Source organism: Odocoileus virginianus, chromosome 16, assembly GCF_023699985.2.
Source record: "Odocoileus virginianus isolate 20LAN1187 ecotype Illinois chromosome 16, Ovbor_1.2, whole genome shotgun sequence".
NCBI classification, from domain to species: Eukaryota; Metazoa; Chordata; class Mammalia; order Artiodactyla; family Cervidae; genus Odocoileus; species Odocoileus virginianus.
The window spans coordinates 55060981-55085518 of record NC_069689.1 but is presented as its reverse complement, the minus strand read 5'-3'; the positions used below and the strand labels follow the sequence as shown (position 1 = coordinate 55085518).

At 41.8% G+C, this 24538-nt stretch overlaps 1 protein-coding gene and 1 pseudogene across 1 annotated transcript in view; one reads left to right on the top strand and one right to left on the bottom strand.

Annotated features, from left to right (window-relative positions):
• Positions 1-19073, bottom strand: part of TMC3 (transmembrane channel like 3) — a 51790-nt gene extending 32717 nt beyond the window's left edge. The window contains exons 1-5 of the mRNA XM_070478217.1: positions 18845-19073; positions 16809-16955; positions 11278-11353; positions 7509-7590; positions 633-739 (exon numbers count right to left, since the gene is read on the bottom strand). Coding sequence (XP_070334318.1) covers positions 633-739; positions 7509-7590; positions 11278-11353; positions 16809-16955; positions 18845-18933 — 501 coding nt within the window. The 5' untranslated portion in view covers positions 18934-19073. The remainder of the gene's footprint in view (positions 1-632; positions 740-7508; positions 7591-11277; positions 11354-16808; positions 16956-18844) is intronic.
• On the top strand, positions 2849-3483 carry LOC139038630 (large ribosomal subunit protein eL19-like; annotated as a pseudogene).
• Positions 19074-24538: the final 5465 nt, after the last annotated feature.

The window sequence follows — 24538 nt, the reverse complement described above, 5'->3', positions numbered from 1 at the left end:
AGAATGCTGGAGTAGGTTGCCATTTTCTTCTCTGGAGGATCTTCCTAACCCAGGAATCAACTCCACATCTCCTGCTTGACAGTTGGATTCTTTACCACTGAACCATCTGGGGAGACCATTGCACATTTTTAAATGGTTGGAAAAAAATCCAAAATTGCTTCCCAGGTGGCTCAGATGGTAAAGAATCTGTATGCTATGCAGGAGACCTGGGTTCAGTCCCTGGGTCAGGAAGATCCCCTGGAGAAGGGAATGGCTACCCACTCCAATATTCTTGCCTAGAGAATCCCATGGACAGAGGAGTCCGGGGGCTACAGTCTATGGGGTCGCAAAGAGTCAGACACGACTGAGTGACTCAGTACTCATAAATAAAATTTTATCAGAATGCAGCCATACTTACTAGTGACCTAGGGCTTATTAGTTACTTTTGTATGATGTGGCAAATTTAAGAAGCCCACGAAGACTGAAATATTTACTATCTGGCCCTTTACTGAAAAAAGTTCACCAAGCCCTGTTTGGACACACAGATTATCCTTCCCACGAGGATAATGAGGGTGCCTGTCTTATACTACAGCTTTAAACATCTCTTCATTATAACAAATGGCACTTTTAAACTCTCCTGATATAGTTCTTACCTCTGGAAGAACAATAAAAGCACCTGTCATAATCATGAGCACAATATTGATTCCAAATAACCATCTCAAGAATATGAAATAAGAGGCAACACCAGATCCAAAATGACCTAAAGAAAGACAAGGTAAGGAGCACAGTTTAAAGAAAATCCCCCCAGTGCAAGAAGCTCTCTGTAAAGCAGCACTGATTTTTTTTTCTTATATCAGCAGGGCATAGACTAAGAATGCCATAATGTCCCTGTCAGAGTGTTGACCCATGATGATCATTCAGAAGGATTAACACATTCCTTAATACCTACCAGTTACACACATACATCCTTAATCCCTAATGTCATACTTTCCCTAATATCATATGGGTCTAAAATGCTTTTATCAGATTTATATTCCACCTATGTTCAGAAATATTGGCCTATTTTTGAGATTTAAAAGATTTCTTTTTCACTTTGCATAGTTAGGAAAATTCCAAGGATATTGTAAGGATTCTTTTGTCTTAATTTCAAAAGAAATAACAGTGTGTTAAATGTTAACATTAGGGAAAAGTGGTCGAAGGGATTATAAGAATTCCCCTTGCCACTTTTCCATACATCTAAACTTATTCTAAAATAAAAAGTGCATTTAAAAACAAATTTCTGGGACTTCCCTGGTGGTCTAATGGTTAAGACTCCCTACTTCCACTGCAAGTGGCACAGTGGAAGGTGACAGGTGGTAGGTGGACCACTCCCTTGTCCTGGAACTGAGGGTCCCATGTGCCCCGCAACATGGCCAAAAAATGAGTAAAAACAAATTTCCATTGAGAAAACAAGGGGGCTTAGAGAAAGTTGGATGGGGATATAGGTGACACTTGTGATGACCTTCTGGAGCAGGTGGACTTGTATCATACTTTGGAAAAGTAGCATCTTGAAATTTTATTTCAAATCTAGCTTATGTTTCATAATAAGTAGGAAAACAAAACATCACAAAGAAAGCCAAAAAAAAAGTCACCTACTCCAAGGCTACTAAATTAAAATCACTACTAGAATTACTTTCTAGTAATTTTTAGTGGAACCATCCATTGTCATCCATATGTGTCAACCATATGTGTATTTTTTGGTATAAAACTGTCATATCTCTACACATCTAGGGTTAACAATCTATTATAAACATTTTCTCATATGAAATATTTCCCTATAAAATGAATTTTATTGTTCCATCCAATGAATTTTACATAATTTATTTAACTTAAACCCCACTCCCTGACTCTTTGGAAGTTTCTAACTTTTCACTAGGTAGAGTATTTGCTAGCATAAATGATTCTGCAGAAATCAGTTTCTAAGGTCAGACTTCCTAAAAGCAGAGCCTGAGAAAAGGGTTCAACTAACATGATATATATATCTCAAAGAAAGGCAATGCCAAAGAATGTTCAGATTACTGCACGATTTCACTCATCTCACATGCTAGCAAAGTATTGCTCAAAATTCTCCAATCCAGGCTTCAACAGTACATGAACCATGAACTTCCAGATGTTCAAGCTGGATTGAGAAAAGGCAGAGGAACCAGAGATCAAATTGCCAACATCTGTTGGATCATCGAAAAAACAAGAGAGTTCCAGAAAAACATCTACTTCTGCTTTATTGACTACACCAAAGCCTTTGACTGTGTGAATTACAACAAACTGTGGAAAATTCTTAAAGAGATGGAAATACCAGACCACCTGACCTGATTCCTGAGAAATCTGTATGCAAGTCAGGAAGTAACAGTTAGAACTGGACATGGAACAACAGACTGGCTCCTAATCAGGAAAGGAGTACGTCAAGGCTGTACATTTTCACCCTGCTTATTTAACTTACATGCAGAGTATATCATGTGAAGTGCTGGGCTGGATAAAGCACAAGCTGGAGTCAAGATAACCAGGAAAAATATCAATAACTTCAGATATGCAGATGATACCACCCTCATGGCAGAAAGAGAAGAACTAAAGAGCCTCTCGATGAAAGTGAAGGAGGAGAGTAAAAAAGTTGGCTTAAAACTCAACATTCAGAAAACTAAGATCGTGGCATCTGGTTCCATCACTTCATGGCAAATAGATGGGGAAACAGTGAGAGAATTTTTTTTTTTTACTCCAAAATCACTGCAAATGGTGACTGCAGCCATGCAATTAAAAGACGCTTGCTCCTTGGAAGAAAATCTATGACCAACCTAGACAGCATATTAAAAAGCAGAGGCAGCCTTTCACTGCTGCGGCCATGGCCATGAGTATGCTCAGGCTTCAGAAGAGGTTTGCCTCCAGCGTCCTTCGCTGTGGCAAAAAGAAGGTCTGGTTGGACCCCAGTGAGAATAATGAAATTGCCAATGCCAACTCCCGTGAGTTCTTGGGGCCAGCAGATCCAGAAGCTGATCAAAGATGGGCTGATCATCCGGAAGCCTGTGACTGTCCATTCCCGGGCTCGATGCCAGAAAAATACCTTGGCTGGCCGGAAGGGCAGGCATATGGGTATAGGTAAGCGAAAGGGTACTGCTAATGCTCGAATGCCTGAGAAGGTAACCTGGATGAGGAGGATGAGAATTCTGCGCCGGCTGCTCAGACGATACCGTGAATCTAAGAAGATTGACTGCCACATGTATCACAGCCTGTACCTGAAAGTGAAGGGTAACGTGGTCAAAAACAAACAGATTCTCATGGAACATATCCACAAGCTGAAGGCAGACAAGGCTCGCAAGAAGCTTCTGGCGGACCAGGCTGAGGCCCGCAGGTCTAAGACCAAGGAAGCCCGCAAGCGCCGGGAAGAGCAGCTCCAGGCCAAGAAGGAGGAAATCATCAAGACTCTGTCCAAGGAGGAAGAGACCAAGAAATAAAGTTCTCCCCCTCTTCTCTGTACATAGTGGCCTCGGCAATTGCATAGATCACTCATTCAATAAAAGACAAGCCTTTAAAAAAAACATAAATAAAAAATAAAAAGCAGAGGCATTACTTTGCCAACAAAGGTCCATCTAGTCAAAACTATGGTTTTTCCAGTGGACAAGTATGGATGTGAGAACTGAACTATAAAGAAAGCTGAGTGATGAAGAGCTGATGTTTTGAACTGTGGTATTGGAGAAGGTTCTTGAGAGTCCCTTGGGCTGCAAGGAGATCCAACCAGTCCATCCTAAAGGAAATCAGTCCTGAATATTCATTGGAAGGACTGATGCTAAAGTTGAAACTCCAATACTTTGGCCACCTGATGGGAAGAACTGACGCATTGGAAAAGACCCTGATGCTGGGAAAGAATGAAGGCAGGAGGAGAAGGGAATGACAGAGGATGAGATGGTAGGATGGCATCACCAACTTGATGGATATGAGTGCCCAACATCTGGAACAATGTGGGCCAAGACTAATCCTCGAGAGAAGGGAGTGGCCAGAAGACATAGCAGCCAGCACTTGGAACAGCTGAAAAAGGGTGGACCAGACAAGTAAAGGGATCTGGGCAGGGGACCAAGTGTGACTGATTTTGTTGTGGCTGCTGTTTCCTCTGGTTGTTAGGGAATGGAAGGGTTCTATCAAATAGTATAAACATTTTGAAGGTGTTTGGTTCAAATTACCACTTTCCCCTAGAAATAGCATCCCAATGGACATTTCTACCACTGGTACGAAAGGGATTAATATCACTTAAATGTTAAAAATACTTTTCCCCTCCTCAATTTGTCATCTAACTTTTACCTCTATTTTTTATGTATGTAAAATTACTTTTATGTGTAGTTAAATATAACAGTACTTTCTTGGATGATTCCTTCTTTACTTTCAGAATTTGACAGGCTTCCATTCTGATATCACATTACTTGTATTTCTTTTATTCCCTCATGGTTTCCTATTTAAATCAAATCCCTTACGATTATACAGTGGAAGTGACAAATAGATCCAAGAGATTAGATCTGTTAGACAATGTGCCTGAAGAACTACGGATGGAGGATCATGACATTGTACAGGAGACAGTGATCAAGATCATCCCCAAGAAAAAAAAATACAAAAAGGCAAAATGGTTGTCTGAGGAGGCCTTAAAAAAAGCTGTGAAAAGAAGACAAGGGAAAGGCAAAGGAGAAAAGGAAAAATATACCCATTTGAATGCAGAGCTCCAAAGAATAGCAAGAAGAGATTAAAAAAAAGCCTTCCTCAGTGATCAATACAAAGAAATAGAGGAAGACAATAGAATGGGAAAGACTAGAGATCTCTTCAAAAAAATTAGAGATACCAAGGGAACATTTCGTGCAAAGATAGGCACAATAAAGGACAGAAATGGTATGGGCCTAACAGAAGCAGAAGATATTAAGAAGAGGTGGCAAGAATACACAGAAGAACTGTACAAAAAAATATCTTCATGACCCAGATAAGCATGGTGGTGTGATCCCTCACCTAGAGCCAGACGTCCTGGAATGCAAAGTCAAGTGGGCCTTAGGTAATGTTACTATGAACAAAGCTAGTGAAGATGATGGTATTCCAGTTGAGCTATTTCAAATCTTAAAAGATGACACTGTGAAAGTGCTGCACTCAATATACCAGCAAATTTAGAAAACTCAGCAGTGGCCACAGGACTGGAAAAGGTCAGTTTTCATTCCAATCCCAAGGAAAGGCAATGCCAAAGAATGTTCAAACTACCGCAGAAATGCACACATCTCACACGCTAGCAAAGTAATGCTCAAAATTCTCCAACCCAGGCTTCAACAGTACACGAACCGTGAACTTCCAGATGTTCAAGCTGGATTTAAAAAAGGGAGAGGAACGAGAAATCAAATTGCCAACATCCATTGAATCATCAAAAAAGAAAGAGAGTTCTAGAAAAACATCTATTTCTTCTGCTTTATTGACCATGCCAAAACCTTTGACTATGTGGATCACAACAAACTATGGAAAATCTTTAAGAGATGGGAATACCAGATCACCTGACCTGACTTCTGAGAAATCTGTATGCAGGTCAAGAAGCAGCAGTTAGAACTGGACATGCAAAAACAGACTGGTTCCAAATAGGGAAAGGAGTAAGTCAAGGCTGCATATTGTCACCCTGCTTATTTAACTTATATGCAGAGTACATCATGAGAAATCTGGGGCTGGATGAAGCACAAGCTGCAATCAAGATTACCAGGAGAAATATCAATAAACTTAGATATGCAGTTGACACCACCCTTATGGCAGAAAGAGAAGAAGAACTAAAGAGCTTTTTGATGAAAGTGAAAGAGAATGAAAAAGTTGGCTTAAAATTCAACATTCAGAAAACTAAGATCTTGGCATCTGGTGCCATCACTTGATGGCAAATAGATGGGGAAACAATGCAAACAGTGAGAGACTTTATTTTCTTGGGCTCCAAAATCACTGCAGATGGTGACTGCAGCCATGAAATTAAAAGACGCTTGCTCCTTGGAAGAAAAGCTATGAGCAATCTAGACAGCATATTAAAAAGCTGCACATTACCGACAAAGGTCCATCTAGTCAAAACTGTGGTTCTTCCAGTGGTCATGTATGGATGTCAGAGTTGGACTATAAAGAAAGCTGGGTGCCGAAAAATGGATGCTTTTGAACTGTGGTGTTGGAGAAGACTCTTGAGAGTCCCTTGGACTGCAAGGAGATCCAACCAGTCCATCCTAAAGGAGATCAGTCCTGAGTGTTCATTGGAAGGACTGATGTTGAAGCTGAAACTCCAATAATTTGGCCACCTGATGGGAAGAACTGACTCATTGGAAAAGACCCTGATGCTGGGAAAGATTGAAGGCGGGAGGAGAAGGGGATGACAGAGGAGGAGATGGTTGGATGGCATCACCAACTTGGTGGGCATGAGTTTGAGCAAGCTCTGGGAGTTGGTGGTGGACAGGGAAGCCTGGTGTGCTGCAGTCCATGGGGTGGCAGAGTCGAACACTACTCAGCATCTGAACTGACCTAATGGAGCTTTAAAGTGAAAGATCTAGGTTATTCTTTAAAACAGTTACATCAATTGTTCCAGCATCAATTATGTCTCTATGCTACATGTTTCAATTCCTGTAGTTTCTATAACGTATTTTATTTAACATTTTGGTTATACAAGTTCATTTGAGTTTTTCCTTTTAAAAAGGTTTTCAGTTAGTTTTTTTTTTTCTCTATGAGTAATACACAAAACACACTGTATTGTAATTTTATTGAAATTGCATTAAAACTTACAAATTGATATTGAGAAAATCAATACCTCCCAAATATTAAATCATTCTATGTCTCTTCACAAAAAGTTTTAAATATCTCATGATCAAATTTTAGTTTTCATTTCAGATGTCTGGTTATATTTATTCCTATGTGTTGCATTTGTGTGTTTGTACTGTGTGGGTTTTTATTCTTTTAAACATTTATTTATCTCATCTGTGCTGTGCAGCATTTGGGATCTTAGTTCCCTGAGCAGGGATCAAACCCATGACCCCTGTGTTGGGAGTGTTAAATTCTTAACCACTGAACCACCAGGGAAGTCCCCCTGTGTGTGTGCTTGCAAATGTTACTGTGATTGATTTAATTGGGGGGGGGGGGGTATTTTTCTAAATGAGTACAGTCACCTCTCTCAAAATGTTAATCTTTGCATTCTGTTTTGCAGTCACCCATGTTATCCTTCTATTCATCTAACAGTTTTTCCTCCCTATTGTTTCTGGGTTTATATTGTGTCTAAGGCATGAACTGACAGATAACTGACAGAGCCCCAGCGGAATGTGGGGCTGTTTTTAGCCTGGGAGGTGGCAGGGACAGACAAGCACTGTGTCTCTGCCTCCACAGACCCCTGGGCAGCCTCAGTCAGCACTGTGTGTACAAGGGCCCTGACTGCCCAGCGTGGGAACCAGTCTGCCCCAGACCCATCTCAAACCTCACTGCTGGCTGCCACCAGCACTGCCTCCCACCCCACTCCTCCAAGTGCCAGCACTTACTTTCGATTCTCTTTATCCTCATTTCCCAGGGGATGAAGATGACCACAAAGTTACAGGCCAGACGAGCAAACTTCCGCCACAGCTAGAGAGGAGAGAGCAGGATTAGTGGACTTGACATCCATGAGGGTGGCAGTGACTGTGTGGAGCCCAGGTCCTACGTGCAGGTGAGGCTCCCAGCAGGCATGCTGTCGCTCAATCATGTCCGACTTTTCAACCCCATGAACTGTAGCCACCAGGATTCTCTGTCCATGGGATTCTCCAGGCAACAATACTGAAGTGGGTTGCCATGCCCTTTTCCAGAGGATCATCCCAGCCCAGGAATCAAACCCAGGTGTCCTACACTGCAGGCAGCCTCTGTACCATCTGAGCCACTCGGGAAGCCTTTTAAGAGCAAAGTGAACACAAAATAAAGCAAAACCAAGGAAGAAATGGGTCCTAATTTCAGGCCTGGGTTATTGAGATTTGGTAAGGCTTCTAAGATCATCGAGAGCAGATATGTACTAACAACATGTATTATAGCTTATGAACAATCTGTCCATCCGGAGTGTGCACTGAGCACCTATGTTGTGTTTCCAGTACCTTGGATACAAATCATGAGCAAGACATGCAAGGTATCAGCTGGTGTGGAGTTTGCATACAAGTAGAGGGGAGGAAACAACAAAGAATTCAACTCATTAGAACTGGGGCATAGCTTTTTGAAACAAAGGGTCAAGGAAGGTCTATCTGGGGAGGTCATACTTGAGCTGAGATGTGAATGAAAGTTAATCAATAGTTCAAAAAATAATAAGTCCTTAGAGGAGCTACCTAAAAAGGGAGAATAGCCAGGAGAAGCCTGTGGGTCAGCATGAGCTGGGCATGTTACAGAAAAGAATAAGTAGAAAGGAATGTGATGAGGTCAAAAAGGTAGGAAATGGCTGATCTGGTGGGTCAGAGGAAGGAGTCTGGATTTAACTCTAAATGTAACATGTGCACAATGTACATTAATGTAAGTAAGATGGAATATTACCCAGCCATAAAAAGGAACAAAATTGGGTCATTTGGAGAGCTATGGATGGACCTAAAGTCTATCATGTACAGTGAAGTAAGTCAGAGAGAAAGTACGTCAAGGTTGTATTTTGTCACCCTGCTTATTTAACTTACATGCAGAGTACATCGTGAGAAATGCTGGGCTGGATGAAGTACAAGCTGGAATCAAGATAGCCGGGAGAAATATCAATAACCTCTATGCAGATGACACCACCCTTATGGCAGAAAGCAAAGAACTAAAGAGCCTCTTGATGAAAGTGAAAGAGGAGAGTGAAAAAGTTGGCTTAAAACTCAACATTCAGAAAACTAAGATCATGGCATCTGGTCCCATCATTTCATGGCAAATAGATGGGGAAACAGTGGAAGTGGTGAGAGGCTTTATTTTTCTAGCTCCAAAGTGACTGCAGATGGTGACTGAAGCCATGAAATTAAAAGATGCTTGCTCCTTGGAAGAAAAGCTGTGACGAACCTAGACAACATATTAAAAAGCAGAGTCATTACTTTGCCAACAAAGGTCTGTCTACTCAAAGCTATGGTTTTTTCAGTGGTCATATATGGATGTGAGAGTTGGGCTATAAAGAAAGGTGAGTGCTGAAGAATTGATGCTTTTGAAATGTGGTGTTGGAGAAGATTCTTGAGAGTCCCTTGGACTGCAAGGAGATCAAACCAGTCAATCCCAAAGGAAATTAGTCCTGAATATTCATTGGAAGGACTGATGTTGAAGCTGAAACTCCAATACTTTGGCCACCTGATGGGAAGAACTGACTCATTGGAAAAGACCCTGATGCTGGGAAAGATTGAAGGCAGGAGGAGAAGGGGATGACAGAGGATGAGATGGTTGGATGGCATCACCGACTTGATGGGCATGAGTTTGAGCAAGCTCTGGGAGTTGGTGATGGACAGGGAGGCCTGGCGTGCTGCAGTCCATGGGGTCGCAAAGAGTCGGACACAGCTAAGGAACTGAACTGAAGTCAGAAAGAGAAAAACAAATATCATATACTAATGCATATGTATGGAATCTAGAAAAATGGTACAGATGAACCTATTTCCCGGGCAGATATATAGACATACTTATAGAGAAGGGACATGTGGACGTGGCGGGGGGAGATGGGTGGGACAAACTGGGAGATTGGGATTGATATATGTATATACTACCATGCATAAAATAGATAGCTAATGAGAAGATGTTGTATAGTACAGGGAGTTCAACCTGGTGCTCTTTGATGACCTAGAGAGGAGGGATGAGGGTGAGTGGGAGAGGCTATATGTATATACATCGTTGATTCACTTTCTTGTACAGCAGAAATTAACACAACATTGTAAAGCAATTATATTCCAATAAAAAAAAACACAATCATTGATCACTATCATACGAGACATAAGAATAAATAAAGTCAACCCCGAAAAAAAAAAAAAAAGGGGTAGAGGAATGATGTTATGAATGAAGAGGGGAAGAACTGAAGTGTCAGAATGAAAAAATCTGCTGTCTTCATAGTGGATGGTAACAATTGATTAATTGATTAACAGGGGAAACAATTGATTAATATTTATCAAGAACCAAAAAACATGGATCATCTTTTTTTCTACAGAGGTCATAGTTTTGACATGTATCCTAGAAAAAGACTTTTAAAAGACTAGAAAAGCCATCTGCACAAAGACAATCTTTGAAGGTCTGTTAACACTAATGAAAAATTAGAAGCTATTTAAATATCACCAGCAGGCAAGTAACTAATTAAATTAACATCCATCTTCCTGATGGAATATTACAGAGTCATAGAAAACAATAAGTATAAAAACATGGTGAAAAATAAACATAGAAACATGGAGAAAAATCCTTGTTATGGTGTTAAGTGAAAAAAAGCAAGACAAAAATATTTGTATACTATAATTACTCTGAGGCTTCCCTGGTGGCTCAGATGGTAAAGAATTCACCTGTCAATGCAGAAACTGTGGGTTCAACCCCTGAGTTGGGAAGATCCCCTGGAGAAGGAAATGGCAACCCACTCCAATAGATTTGCCTGGGAAATTCCATGGACAGAGGAGCCTGGTGGCTACAGTCCATGGGGTTGCAAAGTGTTGGACATGAGTTAGTGACTAAACAGCAACAACATAATTAGTCTGATGTGAAAACTGTATATCCAATGACTGAAATGTGAAGTTTAAAAAAAGATACTAGCAAAGCAGTAAAAGTTATTCTTTTCTACTTCATCCCCCACCAAAAGATACAATGGAAAGTAGAGGATTATAGTGGAAGAAATATTTTTTTGTTGTTGCTTTTCAAGCATTTATGAAAATTATTGGAATGTCTTTATTAATAGATACTTTCAATGTATACCAAAGTTAAACTGTAAGTAACTGGATGGGAAAAGTAACAAGCAATAATATAGCACTGTATTATAAAATGAGTGTTGGAATATGCCTGCAACTTTCTCATTAGTGAAGAAAACCCACACACATAAGTGGGCTTCACTTGGGAAAGAGGCCAGATCATTCTTCCAAGGGAAGATCTCCTTTTGCTGATGAGTTGGGCTTCCTTGGGGGCACACAATTTGTTAAGTAACATCATCAGGACTTCAAATGCAAGTTTTGGGAAACTCGGACCTTCAAGCTTACCATACTGTTCAACAACTATTAATGACGGACGTTTATAACCCATGTAGTATAGCAAGTTCAAGGTTAAGTACAACTGCCTGGGCTAGGGGACCAGAGGAAGGGTGGGCACCTGCGTGTGTGTATTCTTTACCTTTGCACTGGCTGCTTGGTAGCCTCGAGTCCTGGTCAACCGCCCTTCAAACTTCAGCACAATGTCCTTCGCTCTCCTGAGAGAGGAAATAAAACATGGTGGTTAGCACAAGTTTATCACCCTGGTAATCTCGGCAACACATGTGAATGTGCAGTAGGAATAGATAGCCAAACTGTGGAGAAGAGATGTGCTTATGCAAATCTTGCATTTCCTAACTTTTGATAACCAGTTGCTGTTCAGTCTCCAAGTTGTGTTTGACTCTTCGAGACCCCAAGGACTGCAGCACACCAGGCTCCCCTGTAATCCGCTATCTCCCAGAGTCCCTCAAACTCAGGTTCATTGAGTCGGTGATGCCATCAAACCAGCTCATCCTCTGCCACCCCCTTTCCCTCCTGCCCTCAATCTTTCCAGTCAATCCTAGATCAAACCAGTCAATCCTAAAAGAAATAAACCTGAATATTCATTGGAAGGGCTGAAGCTGAAGCTGAAGCTCCAATACTTTGGCCACCTGGTGAGAAGAGCTGACTCACTGGAAAAGACCCTGTTGCTGGGAAAGACTGAAGGCAAAAGGAGGAGAGCAGCAGAGGATAAGATGGTTAGATGGCATCACCAATTCAATGGACATAAATTTGAGCAAACTCTAGGAGATAGCGGAGGACAGAAGAGCCTGGTATGCTGCAGTCCATGAGTCATGTCAAACACGACTTGGTGACTGAATAACAACAACAGAGACAGGGCCTATATCAGTGAAATAATAATTCATTTCATTTCATTCACTCATTATAAAATTTTAGGTCAAGTTTTTCTTTTCTGATTGGGATATAGGTGCTTTATGATGTTGTGTTAGTTTCTGCTATTCGATGATGTGAATCAACTGTATGTATACATATATCCCTTCCCTCTTGTCCCTTCCTCCCCACCCCCATCCAACCCCTCTAGGTCATCACAGAGCACCCAGCCCCAGTTCAGCTCTGTGTTACAGCAGTGGAGCTTCCCACTGGCTGTTTATTTGACACATGGTAGTGTGTATATGACAGTGCTATTCTCCCAATTCATTCATTACATTTTTCCATGAAAGCAACTTTCTGCACACCTGTTTGGGTCAAGTACAGTGGAACACAGAGGTGCATAAAATACAGTTCCCTTGGAATAACCCACTAGCTAATAAGGATGACAGAGACTTCAAGCAACCGTGGGAGAGGGTGGGTGAGTAAGGACTGAGTAGGGGGCCGAGGCAGCAGTGAGCCAGGCTGGGTCCTGGGACTGTTTCCTATAGTGTGTGCACCTGGACACACCTCCCAGGCAACAAAATACAAAGAAACTATAAAGGACTAAAAATAGCTGCTTGCATGCACAGTTGGGGCAAATTATGGACAATGAGATACAAAGAGACCAAAATCCCAACTGTCACTTCTAAAGAGTTAGGGACAAAAACAGGGTACTGTGCAAACCCCCTGCACACAGCACCACCTCAGGTGGGCAGACACCTAAGCCACCCCTCTGGCCTGACCCCTGAACACACCCTACCCTCCCTGAATAAAAGAGGCAAACTTGTAACCTCCCCCGCTTCAACAAGTTGGCAAACAAGGGAATCTGTTGTCTGTTCTTGTTCTCCCCTGCTTCAGCAGAGACCCCAATAAAGCCTCACCTGAATTTCTTGTCTGGCCTCTGGTTAAATTCTGTTGATTAAGGAGGCCAACACCCAGTTGTGGATGTGACTAGTGATAGAAGCAAGGTCTGATGCTGTAAAGAGCAGTATTACATAGGGACCTGGAATGTCAGGCCCATGAATCAAGGCAAATTGGAAGTGATCAAACAGGAGATGCCAAGAGTGAATGTCAACATTTTAGGAATCAGCAAACTAAAATGGACTGGAATGGGTGAATTTAACTCAGATGACCATTATATCTACTACTGTGGGCAAGAATCCCTTAGAAGAAATGGAGTAGCCATCATGATCAACGAATCCGAAATGCAGTACTTGGATGCAGTCTCAAAAATGACAGAATGATCTCTCTTCATTTCCAAGGCAAACCATTCAATATCATGTTAATCCAAGTCTATGCCCTGATCAGTAATGCTGAAGAAGCTGAAGTTGAACAGTTCTATGAAGACCTACAAGACCTTTTAGAACTAACACCCAAAAAAGATGTCTTTTTCATTATAGGGGACTGGAATGCAAAAGTAGGAAGTCAAGAAACACCTGGAGTAATAGACAAATTTGGCCTTGAAGAACTGAATGAAGCAGGGCAAAGGTTAATAGAGTTTTGCCAAGGGAACACACAGGTCAGAGCAAACATTCTCTTCCAACAACACAAGAGAAGACTCTACACATGGACATCACCAGATGGCCAACACCAAAATCAGATTGATTATATTTTTTGCAGCCAAAGATGGAGAAGCTCTATACAGTCAGCAAAAACAAGACTGGGAGCTGACTGTGGCTCAGATCATGAACTCTTTATTGCCAAATTCAGATCTAAGTTGAAGAAAGTAGGGAAAACCACTAGACCATTCAGGTATGACCTAAATCAACTCCTTTACAATTATGCAGTGGAAGTGAGAAATAGATTTAAGGGACTCAATCTGATAGACAGAGTGCCTGATGAACTATGGATGGACATTCATGACACTGTACAGGAGATAGGGATTGAGACCATCCCCAAGAAAAAGAAATGTAGAAAAGCAAAATGACTGTCTGAGGAGGCCTTACAAATAGCTGTGAAAAGAAGAGAAGTGAAAAGCAAAGGAGAAAAGGAAAGACATAAGCATCTGAATGCAGAGTTCCAAAGAATAGCAAGGAGAGATAAGAAAGTCTTCCTCAGTGATCAGTGCAAAAAAATAGAGGAAAACAATAGAACGGGAAAGACTAGATATCTCTTCAAGAAAATTAGAGATACCAAGGGAACATTTCATGCAAAGATGAAAGACGGGCTTGGTAAAGGACAGAAATGGTATGGACCTAACAGAAGCAAAAGATATTAAGAAGAGGTGGCAAGAATACACAGAAGAATTGTACAAAAAAGATCTTCATGACCCAGATAATCACAATGGTGTGATCACTCACCTAGAGCCAGACATCCCGGAATATGAAGTCAAGTGGGCCTTAGGAAGCATCACTATGAACACAAAGCTAGTGGAGGTGATGGAATTCCAGCTGAGCTATTTCAAATCCTGAAAGATGATGCTGTGAAAGTGCTGCACTCAATATGCCAGCAAATTTGAAAAACTCAGCAGTGGCCACAGGACTGGAAAAGGTCAGTTTTCATTCCAATCCCAAAGAATGTTTAAATTACTGCACAATTGCACTCATCTCACACACTAGCAAAGTAATGCTCAAAATTCTCCAAGCCAGGCTTCAACAGTACATGAACCATGAAATTCCAGATGTTCAAGCTGGATTTAGAAAAGGCAGAGGAAGTAGAGATCCAATTGCTAACATCCATTGGATCATTGAAAAAGCAAGAGAGTTCCAGAAAAACATCTATTTCTGCTTTATTGACTATGCCAAAACCTTTGACTGTGTAGATCACAATAAACTGTGGAAAATTCTGAAAGAGATGGGAATACCAGACCACCTGACCTGCCTCTTGAGAAACCTGTATGCAGGTCAGGAAGCAAGAGTTAGAACTGAACATGGAACAACAAACTGGTTCCAAATAGGAAAAGGAGTACATCAAGGATGTATCTTGTCACCCTGCTTGTTTAACTTACATGCAGGGTACATCATGAGAAACACTGGCTGAATGAAGCACAAGCTGGAATCAAGATTGCCAGAAGAAATATCAATAACCTCAGATATACAAATGACACCACCCTTATGGCAGAAGGAGAAGAAGAACCAAAGAGCCTCTTGATGAAAGTGAAAGAGGAGAATGAAAAAGTTGACTTAAATCTCAACATTTAGAAAACTAAGATCATGGCATCTGGTCTCATCACTTCATGGCAAATAGATGTGGAAACGGTGGCAGACTTTATTTTGGGGGCTCCAAAGTCACTGCAGATGGTGACTGCAGCCATGAAATTAAAAGATGCTTACTCCTTGGAAGGAAAGTTATAACCAACCTAGATAGCATATTAAAAAACAGAGACATTACATTAGCTGTCTAGTCAAGGCTATGGTTTTTCCAGTAGTAATGTATGGATGTGAAAGTTGGATTATAAAGAAATCTGGGTGCCAAAAAATTGATGCTTTTGAACTGTGGTGTTGGAGAAGTCTCTTGAGAGTCCCTCGGACTATAAGGAGATCCATCCAGTCCATCCCAAACGTCAATCCTGAGTGTTCATTGGAGGGACTGATGTTGAAGCTGAAACTCCAATACTTTGGCCACCTTATGCGAAGAGCTGACTCATTGGAAAAGACCCTGATGCTGGGAAAGATTGAAGGCAGGAGGAGAAGGGGATGATAGAGGATGAGATGATTGGATGGCATCACTGACTCAATGGACATGAATTTGTGTAAAATCTGGGAGTTGGTGATGGACAGGGAGGCCTGGCATTTTACCGTCCATGGAGTCACAAACAGTCAGACATGACTGAGTGACTGAACTGAACTGAACTGAACTGAAGGATGCCAAGGACCCTGGTCAGTAACAGCAGTGGGGACAGTTCCTAACCCAGGCCCCACCACAGACCAGCCTCTCTACAGGTAACAGATACATGCTCTGTCCTCCCAGACAGGTGGCTGTAGGTCCAGACCCAAAGCTGGAGTTCCCTGCTTTCTTCGCCTCAGCAACATTGTCTTGAGCCTGGAGCAGTCAGGGTCCATTGCTCTCTCTGCCTTCCACAGACCTGGTGAGTCTCTGCATGTTCAATTATTGGACCATTGCTTCAGTAGTTTCTCAAGGTGACTGGGAGGAGACAGGTGACGGGGGATGATAAATGCAGGTCTTGAAGGGCGAGCTATTCTCCGAGAGCTTGATGGATGGCCTGGGCCTCCCTGGTATCGGTGTCTCAGAGCCCTGGCTACACTTATGGAGAAAGGCCTGGTTCATTCCTTGAATCCTGACTGAAAAGTTATCATTTGCTTTGCTCTGCCTGCTGGTTAAAAAAAACTCACTCTCTTACAGTTCAGATAATTATTAATCATCAGAGTTTCTGTATGCTTTTCAAAATTCTGATAGAATACATGACTTAGATTTTTTTTTGATGTGGACCATTTTTAAAGACTTTATCATTATTATGTTTCAATATTGCTTCTGTTTTATGTTTTGGGTTTTTGTTGGCCCTGAGGCAGTGGGATCTTCATTCCTTGACCAGGAAAGGAACCCACAGCCTCTGCATTGTAAGGCAAAGTCCCAACCACTGGACCACCAGTGAAGTCCCTACATGACTTTTTGTGTTTTTTTGAAGTAGAGTTGATTTCTGGAGAAGGCCTTGGCAACCGTCTCCAGTGTTCTTGCCTGGAGAATCCCATGGACAGAGGAGCCTGGCGGGCTACAGTCCTTGGGGTCACAGAGAGTCAATCAGGGCTGAAACAGATTATCACACCTACACTTGCAATAACCAATTGGTGTTGTCGGGGCCCTTACCTCAGCGCCCTCAGCTTCTGCCCCATGGTCCAGGGTCGACAGCGAATGTTTGCCATGAGATCTTTCTGGAACTGTATGTTCTGGAAGATTTGTTCTGGGTCATGGCTGTCCCCCGTTTCATCGGCAGAAAAGCTGTCCTCCAAGTTGCTGAATGGATCAAAGCATTAAGGAGGAAATCAGATTAGTAGAATTACTTCCAGCCAAGATCTTGCCCTGGGTAAGTTCAGCCTCTTGCTCTCTGGGGGTCATTTGTATGAAGCTAGTGTGTGTGGAAGAAGAGGAGAGGGATCTGGGGCATTGGAGAGAGAATCCAGGAGTGTTAGCAGCCACTGGAACATATTCACTGGGTTCTATAACTTTGATGGGTCAATAAAAGACAAGAGCTTTGAAGGATAAAAGATGCTATCAGAAGCTGTCGTAAAAGGAACCAAGAGAGTACTTAGGTAGGATTCCTGAAGAGCAGCATCTTTGGTGGCAAAACAATTTCTTTTACAGGCTAACTGAAATAATCAGCTTAATTTCAAAGAAAGGACTCTTCCTGCTCCCTAACTCTGGATGTAAAATAAATAAAAACCAAACTATCTCATCTAGAGAGCCCCGCACTCCGCACTCCTGCTTGGATTCATTTGAAATCTGAGATAAGGATGGGAAACAGGCAGCTGTTTCTATGAACAGATTAGCTAAACAAATTTTCACAGGCAAATATTTCAGGGTATTAGTTACTCTCTAAGGAGAACAACTTTCCAGTGTGTAGCAACATTTATTCCCAGTGAAAATGAATACACTAATTTTAATGCAATTTTTTTTCCGTAATGTAACATATTATTTCTTATCTATTGGAATATAATTGCTTTACAATGTTGTGTTAGTTTTGTAACTGGGAAAGGTTAATTTTGAATTTATGTTGGAACTGCTTCTGTGACTTTAACCCTTTTTTGTTATTAAACATACATAATGGCCTGCCTGAGCCGCCCACCTATGAAGGACTGCAAGGAAGTGAAACTAACACATCCCCCTGCCTGAGGCTTGTCATTCTAGGGGAAATCTGTAAGGACCGAGGTCTTTTTACTTTGGCTTACTCACTTCCCCCCATCTCTGATCGAGGAAAGGACCTGGCAACCAAGCCCTAACAAGATGGTTATTTTGAGGCGCTAGCCTGCCGTCTTCTCCGACAGCTGGCTCCCCAATTAAAATCTGTTCCTTGCCTCAACCCCTCCTCTCTCAGATTCATTGGCCTGTCGTTTGGCAAGCAGAGTCAGCTTGGACTCCGTAACAGTTTCTGCTGTACAACGAAGTGAATCAGCTTAAAGTATAAGATATATCCCCTCCCCTTGGACCGTCCCCCATCCCAGCCCGTCCACCCTTCTAGATCATCACAGAGCACCTGAGCTGAGCTTCCTGTGCTTAATACAAAGCTTAATTCAAAAGGACATATGTACCCTAAAGCAACTTTTCAGGAGGGGATAGAGTATTGTGCTATGGATATTTCTTCAAGGAAGCACTTAAAGGTAAGGGGAAATAATTCCTTTGTTTTTTCTAATTCAGATCATTTTTACTTACTCCAAGGAGAATTTTCTCCAGCTTCTCCGAATTTATGGAGGTTTTAATATACCGTTGTAAGTGTTTAACAAATTCAAGTAACACTCCCCCACTTCTAACTAGTCTATATTCCAACAGAAACCTCATTTATTGTGTCAGATGTATCATCTGCTCTCTCTTAATATTGCTGATGGAGTAAAGAGAAGAGAAAACAGATAAAGCACGTCTGTAGGTTTGGCCAGCAATAAAGGCAGGTTGGGGTGTAAGCTTTTTGATGCTGATCAGAAGCAGGTAGACACTACCCTCTGTGCACTTGGCTGAGGTTGTCTTCCTTGACAGATAAGGACCTGGATAAAGGAGTTTCTGAGCTTATTCTGAAGGAGAACCCAGGAAGATGGGCACTTGGTCCTCTGGAGAGATGCAAGCAAAGGGGGACCCAGGCTTTTCCTCCTCACACACCTGCCTTAACTGCCCGGTGGATGGGCGGGACGTCTCACCTGAGCAGCAGGGACTCCTGATAGAAGTAGTGCTGGTTGGCGTTTCTCCGAATGCTTCTAAAATGCTGGGATGCCTTCGGTGGTTTCATGGGAGCCAGCTGGAGGCCAGGGATCAGGAGGGGTGGGCAGGGCGCTGAGAAGCAGGCAGGCAGGAGTCTGCTGTGCTAGTTGCTTTGCCCTCCAGTTCTCAGGACCAGGTCTGTGCGTCTGCAGTGATGCTCTGAGCAGAGAAGCCAGGAAGCCACTCATGCATATGCATGTTAAGGTGGCTGTAGCCGCAGAGATTGGCTGGAGTTAAGACAGCCAAAGGCAAGAGGGTTGGCCAAGTGATCTAAGACCACTTGGTGCTGCCCAAATAATCACGTGGGTGACCCCTTGTGCCAGGAAGGGCTCTGCCGTTTGCAAAGCACTTTATATCTGTTACCATGACTGGTGTTCAGAAAATATTTAGGGAGGATGCAAGGCATAGCTTGTTTGTTTGGTTTTTTAATTATCAAGAAATACTTTAGAGACAGTAAGAATCTTGTCCGTGTCCGTGTAATAGGGAAGAATAAATCTGATTCCATATTAAATCTGTTTCTTTTATTTTAACCTTTGTATTCTATTGTGTTGAGTTAAGAATGTCACCTATAGCTTGAAATACACAGGAGAGCCCATTCTTAAGGCCCTGATATTTAAGGGTGTAACACTTTTCCATTCCTATAGAGATGAAAAGTTGCAGAACAGAAAACAGTTTGTCTTGTTAATACTTGATCTGTCTGGACAGCTGTGGGAACAAAGGACTCCTATACCAAGACTTTGCAACAATCAACCATGCCTCCTCCCCTGTTGTGTGCACTGTTGCTTCAGTCGCCTGTGATTCTTTGTGACCCCATGGATGGTAGCCTGCCAGGCTTCTCTGTCTATGGGATTCTCCAGGAAAGAATACTGGAGTGGGTTGCCATGCTTTCCTCCAAGGGATCTTCCCCCCAGAGATTGAACCCCCAGAGAACACTTCTCATAAGAGAAGTATCTCTTATGTCTCCTGCATTGACAGGCGGGTTCTTTACCACTAGCTCTATTTTACCACTAATTACCCCTCTTTACCACTACCAATATTCTCAGCTTTATTTTTCTGTTTTGAAAAAAGTCTAACCTACGGAAATGTTGATAGAACAATACAAAGCATACAAGTACTATATACTCTTAATCTAGACCCACCAATTGCTAACATTTTGTCACATTTGCTTTAATTTTTATCTATACATTTCCACCCTACACCATTTAAAAGTAACTAGAGGGGACTTCCCTGGTGGTCCAGTGGTTAAGACTCCATGCTTCCAATGCAGGGGATGCAGGTTTGATCCCAGGTCGGGAAACCAGATCCCACATGCCATGCGGTACATTAAAATAAAAAGTTAACTATCAAAAAAGTGGGCTTCCCAGGTGGTGCTAGTGGTAGAGAAACTGCCTACCACTGCAGGAGACATAAGAGATGCAGGTTCGATCCTTGGGTTGGGAAGATCCCTGAAGAAGGAAATAGCAACCCACTCCAGTATTCTTGCCTGGAGAATCCCACAGACAGAGCAGCCTGCTGGGCTACAGTTCATATTGTCGCACAGAGTTGGACATGACTGAAGTGACTTAGCACGAATGCACATCAAGAAAGTATCTTAGAGAAGATAAGAAACTTGTCCCTGTTCATGTAATAGGGAAGAATAAATCTAACTCCTTATTAGATTTGTTTCTTTCACTTTAACTTTTGAATTCATCCTTAAGTCCAGGACTTTCCAATAGTTTCACCACATAAACCTCCATTAAAAAAAAAAAAATTGACCCAAGAAATTATTTGCTTGCAGTAGGTTGGTTGAACTGAACTAGAAAAGGCTCTTTCTGTTGAAGACTCTGCACTGTCACTACACTAGAGACACCACAAAGAGGTGAGTCTTGGAACCGGCCAAGCACTAGACAACCGGGAAGAAAGGAAATCTGTTGGCAACTCCAGGCCTGGGGCTTAGGAGGGAGACTGCATTCATGCATTCTTTTGTTCTTCTATTTATTTTTTAGCAAGTCATTAGATTCCTCTTCCTGTCTGTCATGCACAGGTCTGACAAGCAAAGCCAGAACCCTAGCCTGGGATCTTGGGGTTCATGGGCTGCCGCAGACAGGAGTTTAGATCCTGGGGTTCAGGGTGTGGGAATGAAATAGAGGCCTGGACACCAGAGCTGCCCTCACTCAAGATGGACTTGGGGCATTGTGACATCTGGTCACCTGTCTGTTAATCTGCCTGAGGTCATTTGACCTGATAATCCATCTAGTAATATTAGATAAAATTTGTGTTTATCAAATGTACAAAGTGGCATATATAATAGAATTGCTTCTATTGGTTGGTTTGTGTGCGTGTTATTTTTTTTAGGAAATGGCAATCCATTCCACTATTCTTGCCTGGGAAATCCCATGGACAGAGGAACCTCGCCGGCTACAGTCCAAAGAGTCGCAAAGAGTTGAACACAACTGAGCGACTATATATATATATATATATATATATATATATATATATATATACACACACACACACATATACACATGTGTATTTATATATATACATATATTTGTGTTTTTAGAGGGGTGAAATTGAAAGTTAGTCACTGAGTCGTGTCCAACTCTGCGACCCCATGGATTGTAGCCCGCCAGGTTCCTCTGTCATTTAGAGAGATAGGAAAAGGTACTGATAGCAAATTTTAAAGGATTCTACAGGGATTTATTAAAACAAATTATGCTGTGTTTTTTGAATATTGGTAGAATGAGCTTTAATGTGCTCCGATGTGTGTGTGGTCTTTTTATGGTTTCCTTCTCCTGATTTTTAAAGTTCTTTTTGAGTCCACCGGGCAGTCATTGTGGTGATGAGCACCAGGTGAGGGGATCGTTGCCGCTCCTTAGCCCCAGCACAAGGGACTCAGATTCACACACACCCTGCTCCCGCCTAGCTCCTCTCTGGGCCCCCAGCTCCTCTGGGCTCCCCGGGGCTGGTTAGAAAGAGGAAGTGCAGGCAGGAGATGATAATTTCTGAGTGCTGGGGATAAATGACTGGGCTTGCATCTGACTTCCTCTGACAATCTGATTAGCGGCTTTAGATGTGCTGGATGGTTTTAAATTAAGCCAGCATGTGTATGTAGATAAATGACTAAAAAGCCTTCCAATACTAATAGTGGAAATACTTAAAAAAATGAGAAAGGATCCAATGTCAAGACACACTAAAACCATTATTTTCTAAATTGACTGCTTACAAATTCTGGGTGGTGTGAGAAGGAGGAAGATAAACAAGATTGAAAGGAGAGAAAAATCATGTGGAGGTCTATTTGTATAACATACAAATCCCTTTCAGTTGGAAAAGAAATAAAAATTTGTTATAAATCCCAGGAGGTTTTAACAGAAATCATGAGGCGGCTTAGTTTACAGGCAAAATAACATTGATTCCCTTCATCATCTACAAAAGACATTCCCCACTCGCTGCTAAGTGAATACTAATACCCCTAAGGCACTATCTGAGTCCCATCAGCGAAGCCAAGCTCCCCTTTCTAAGTTATCAAGTGTTTAGCTCTGGATTTTACAAGAGAGACGTTTCCATTTCTGAGATGTATTTACGTGCCTGTTATATTGTCTGAGTGACACTAAAAGCTTTTGTTTGAAGTTTAGAATTACAATTTGGGTCCAAAAAATGCTATTTAGGGGAGACGATCTAAATAACAAGGGAATTTGTTGAGACATGAGAGCAAATTACTGTTGTTGAATTCCTCCTGAAGTCATCTCCTACAGATAGAAGTTGAAACTGAGCAGACCCTGAGATTTCCCTGAGGGAGATTGCAAAACTTTGTTACTCATTTAGTTATGAGAGGTTGACCACAGGGCAGGAGGGTGGGGTTGTTCTCTGCTAGACTTGCCCCTGCAGTAAGTGAAGACAGATTATCACCACCCCAACAAAATCCTGTGGAAGAAGGCAGTGACTGTTAGAGGGGTTGCAACTGGGATACGAAAATAGAAATCTCCTGTCCTGCTCTGCAGTTGTGCTTTCTCAAAAAAAAAAGAAATTCTTTTTCGTAGATGATTATATCTAAACGCATAAACTGCTCTAAGGGGACTTCCCTGGTGATCCCAGTGGTAAAGAATCTGCTTCCCAATGCAGGGATGCAGGTCCAATCCTTGGTCGGTGAACTAAGATCTCAAGTGCCGTGGGGCAAATAAGTCGGGAGGTCACAGCTAGAGAAGCTCGTGCATCACAACTAGAGAAGCCTGAAACAGAGACCCAGCACAGCCTAAATAAATAAATATTTTTAAAAAGTGATAAAATTAAATTAAAGAAATAAAAGCCAAGTGAGAATTGTAACTAGATTATTGATGACCCACTATGGGTTAGTAGTTTATGATGTATCCTTAAAAAGCTCGTTGAAATATGGGTTATGTGACTGATACTCGCTTCTACCATGTTTAAAGCTTTCGCTTATTTTGACAACCCTTGACCTTAACCTTTCACTCAAGGCTACCAAAGAGCTTGGATTACCCTCATCCTATTTCTTGACATTCTGCAAATCTGGTTTTTATTTTTGCCATGTCAATTTCCACTCACATTCTTTTTAACCCTTCTGGCCTTTCTTTATAACTCTTTTCTTATTACTTCAATTTTGCTTCTATTGTTTCTGAAAGAATGCTTTGATTTTATTTCATTGAGAGAAGTCAGTATGGGCTAAGAATTACATTTTGTTTTCTGTAGTAAATCTCCTAAAATATGCTTTTTCTCTACCTCTTGCGTGTTTCATGTTCATTTCCTTTTTTAATGTTATGGGATTTTTAGTTAATTCTTTCTTTGTCCTTGCTCCTTGAATATCCAGTGTTCTTGTTGTTTGGTATTTGTTCCCCAATAATGTTCTTTAATTTTCCTCACTGCTTCAAGGATGCTGTTAGATGCAGCATTTCAGCTTGTCACTGGAGGAGACTGCTGGGTGATGACTCTGTGGGGTGAGGCAGTGGTTCAGTTTGGTTCAGTTCAGTCATTCTGTTGTGTCCAACTCTTTGTAACCCCATGGACTGCAGCACACCAGACCTCCCTGTCCATCACCAACTCCCATAGTTTACTCAAACTCATGGTCATTTAGTCGGTGATGCCATCTAACCAGCTTATCCTCTGTCATCCCCTTCTCCTCCCACCTTCATTCTTTCCCAGCATCAGGGTCTTTTCAAATGATTCAGTTCTTCGCATCAGGTGGCCAGAGTGTTGGAGTTTCAGTTTCAACATCAGTCCTTCCAGTGGATATTCAGGACTGAATTCTTTTAGGATGGACTAGTTGTATCTCCTTGCAGTCCAAGGGACTCTCAAGAGTCTTCTCCAACACCACACTTCAAAAGCATCAATTCTTTAGCACTCAGCTTTCTTTATAGTCCAACTCTCACATCCATACATGACTACCGGAAAAACCATTGCCTTGACTAGACAGACCTTTGTTGACAAAGTAACATCTCTGCTTTTTAATATGCTGTCTAGGTTGGTCGTAACTTTTCTTCCAAGGAGTAAGCGTCTTTTAATTTCATGGCTTCAGGCACCATCTTCAGTCATTTTGGAGTCCAAAAAAAAAAAAAAACCTCTCATTGTTTTCCCATCTATTTGCCATGAAGTGATGGGGCCAGATGCCATGGTCTTAGTTTTCTGAATACTGAGTTTGA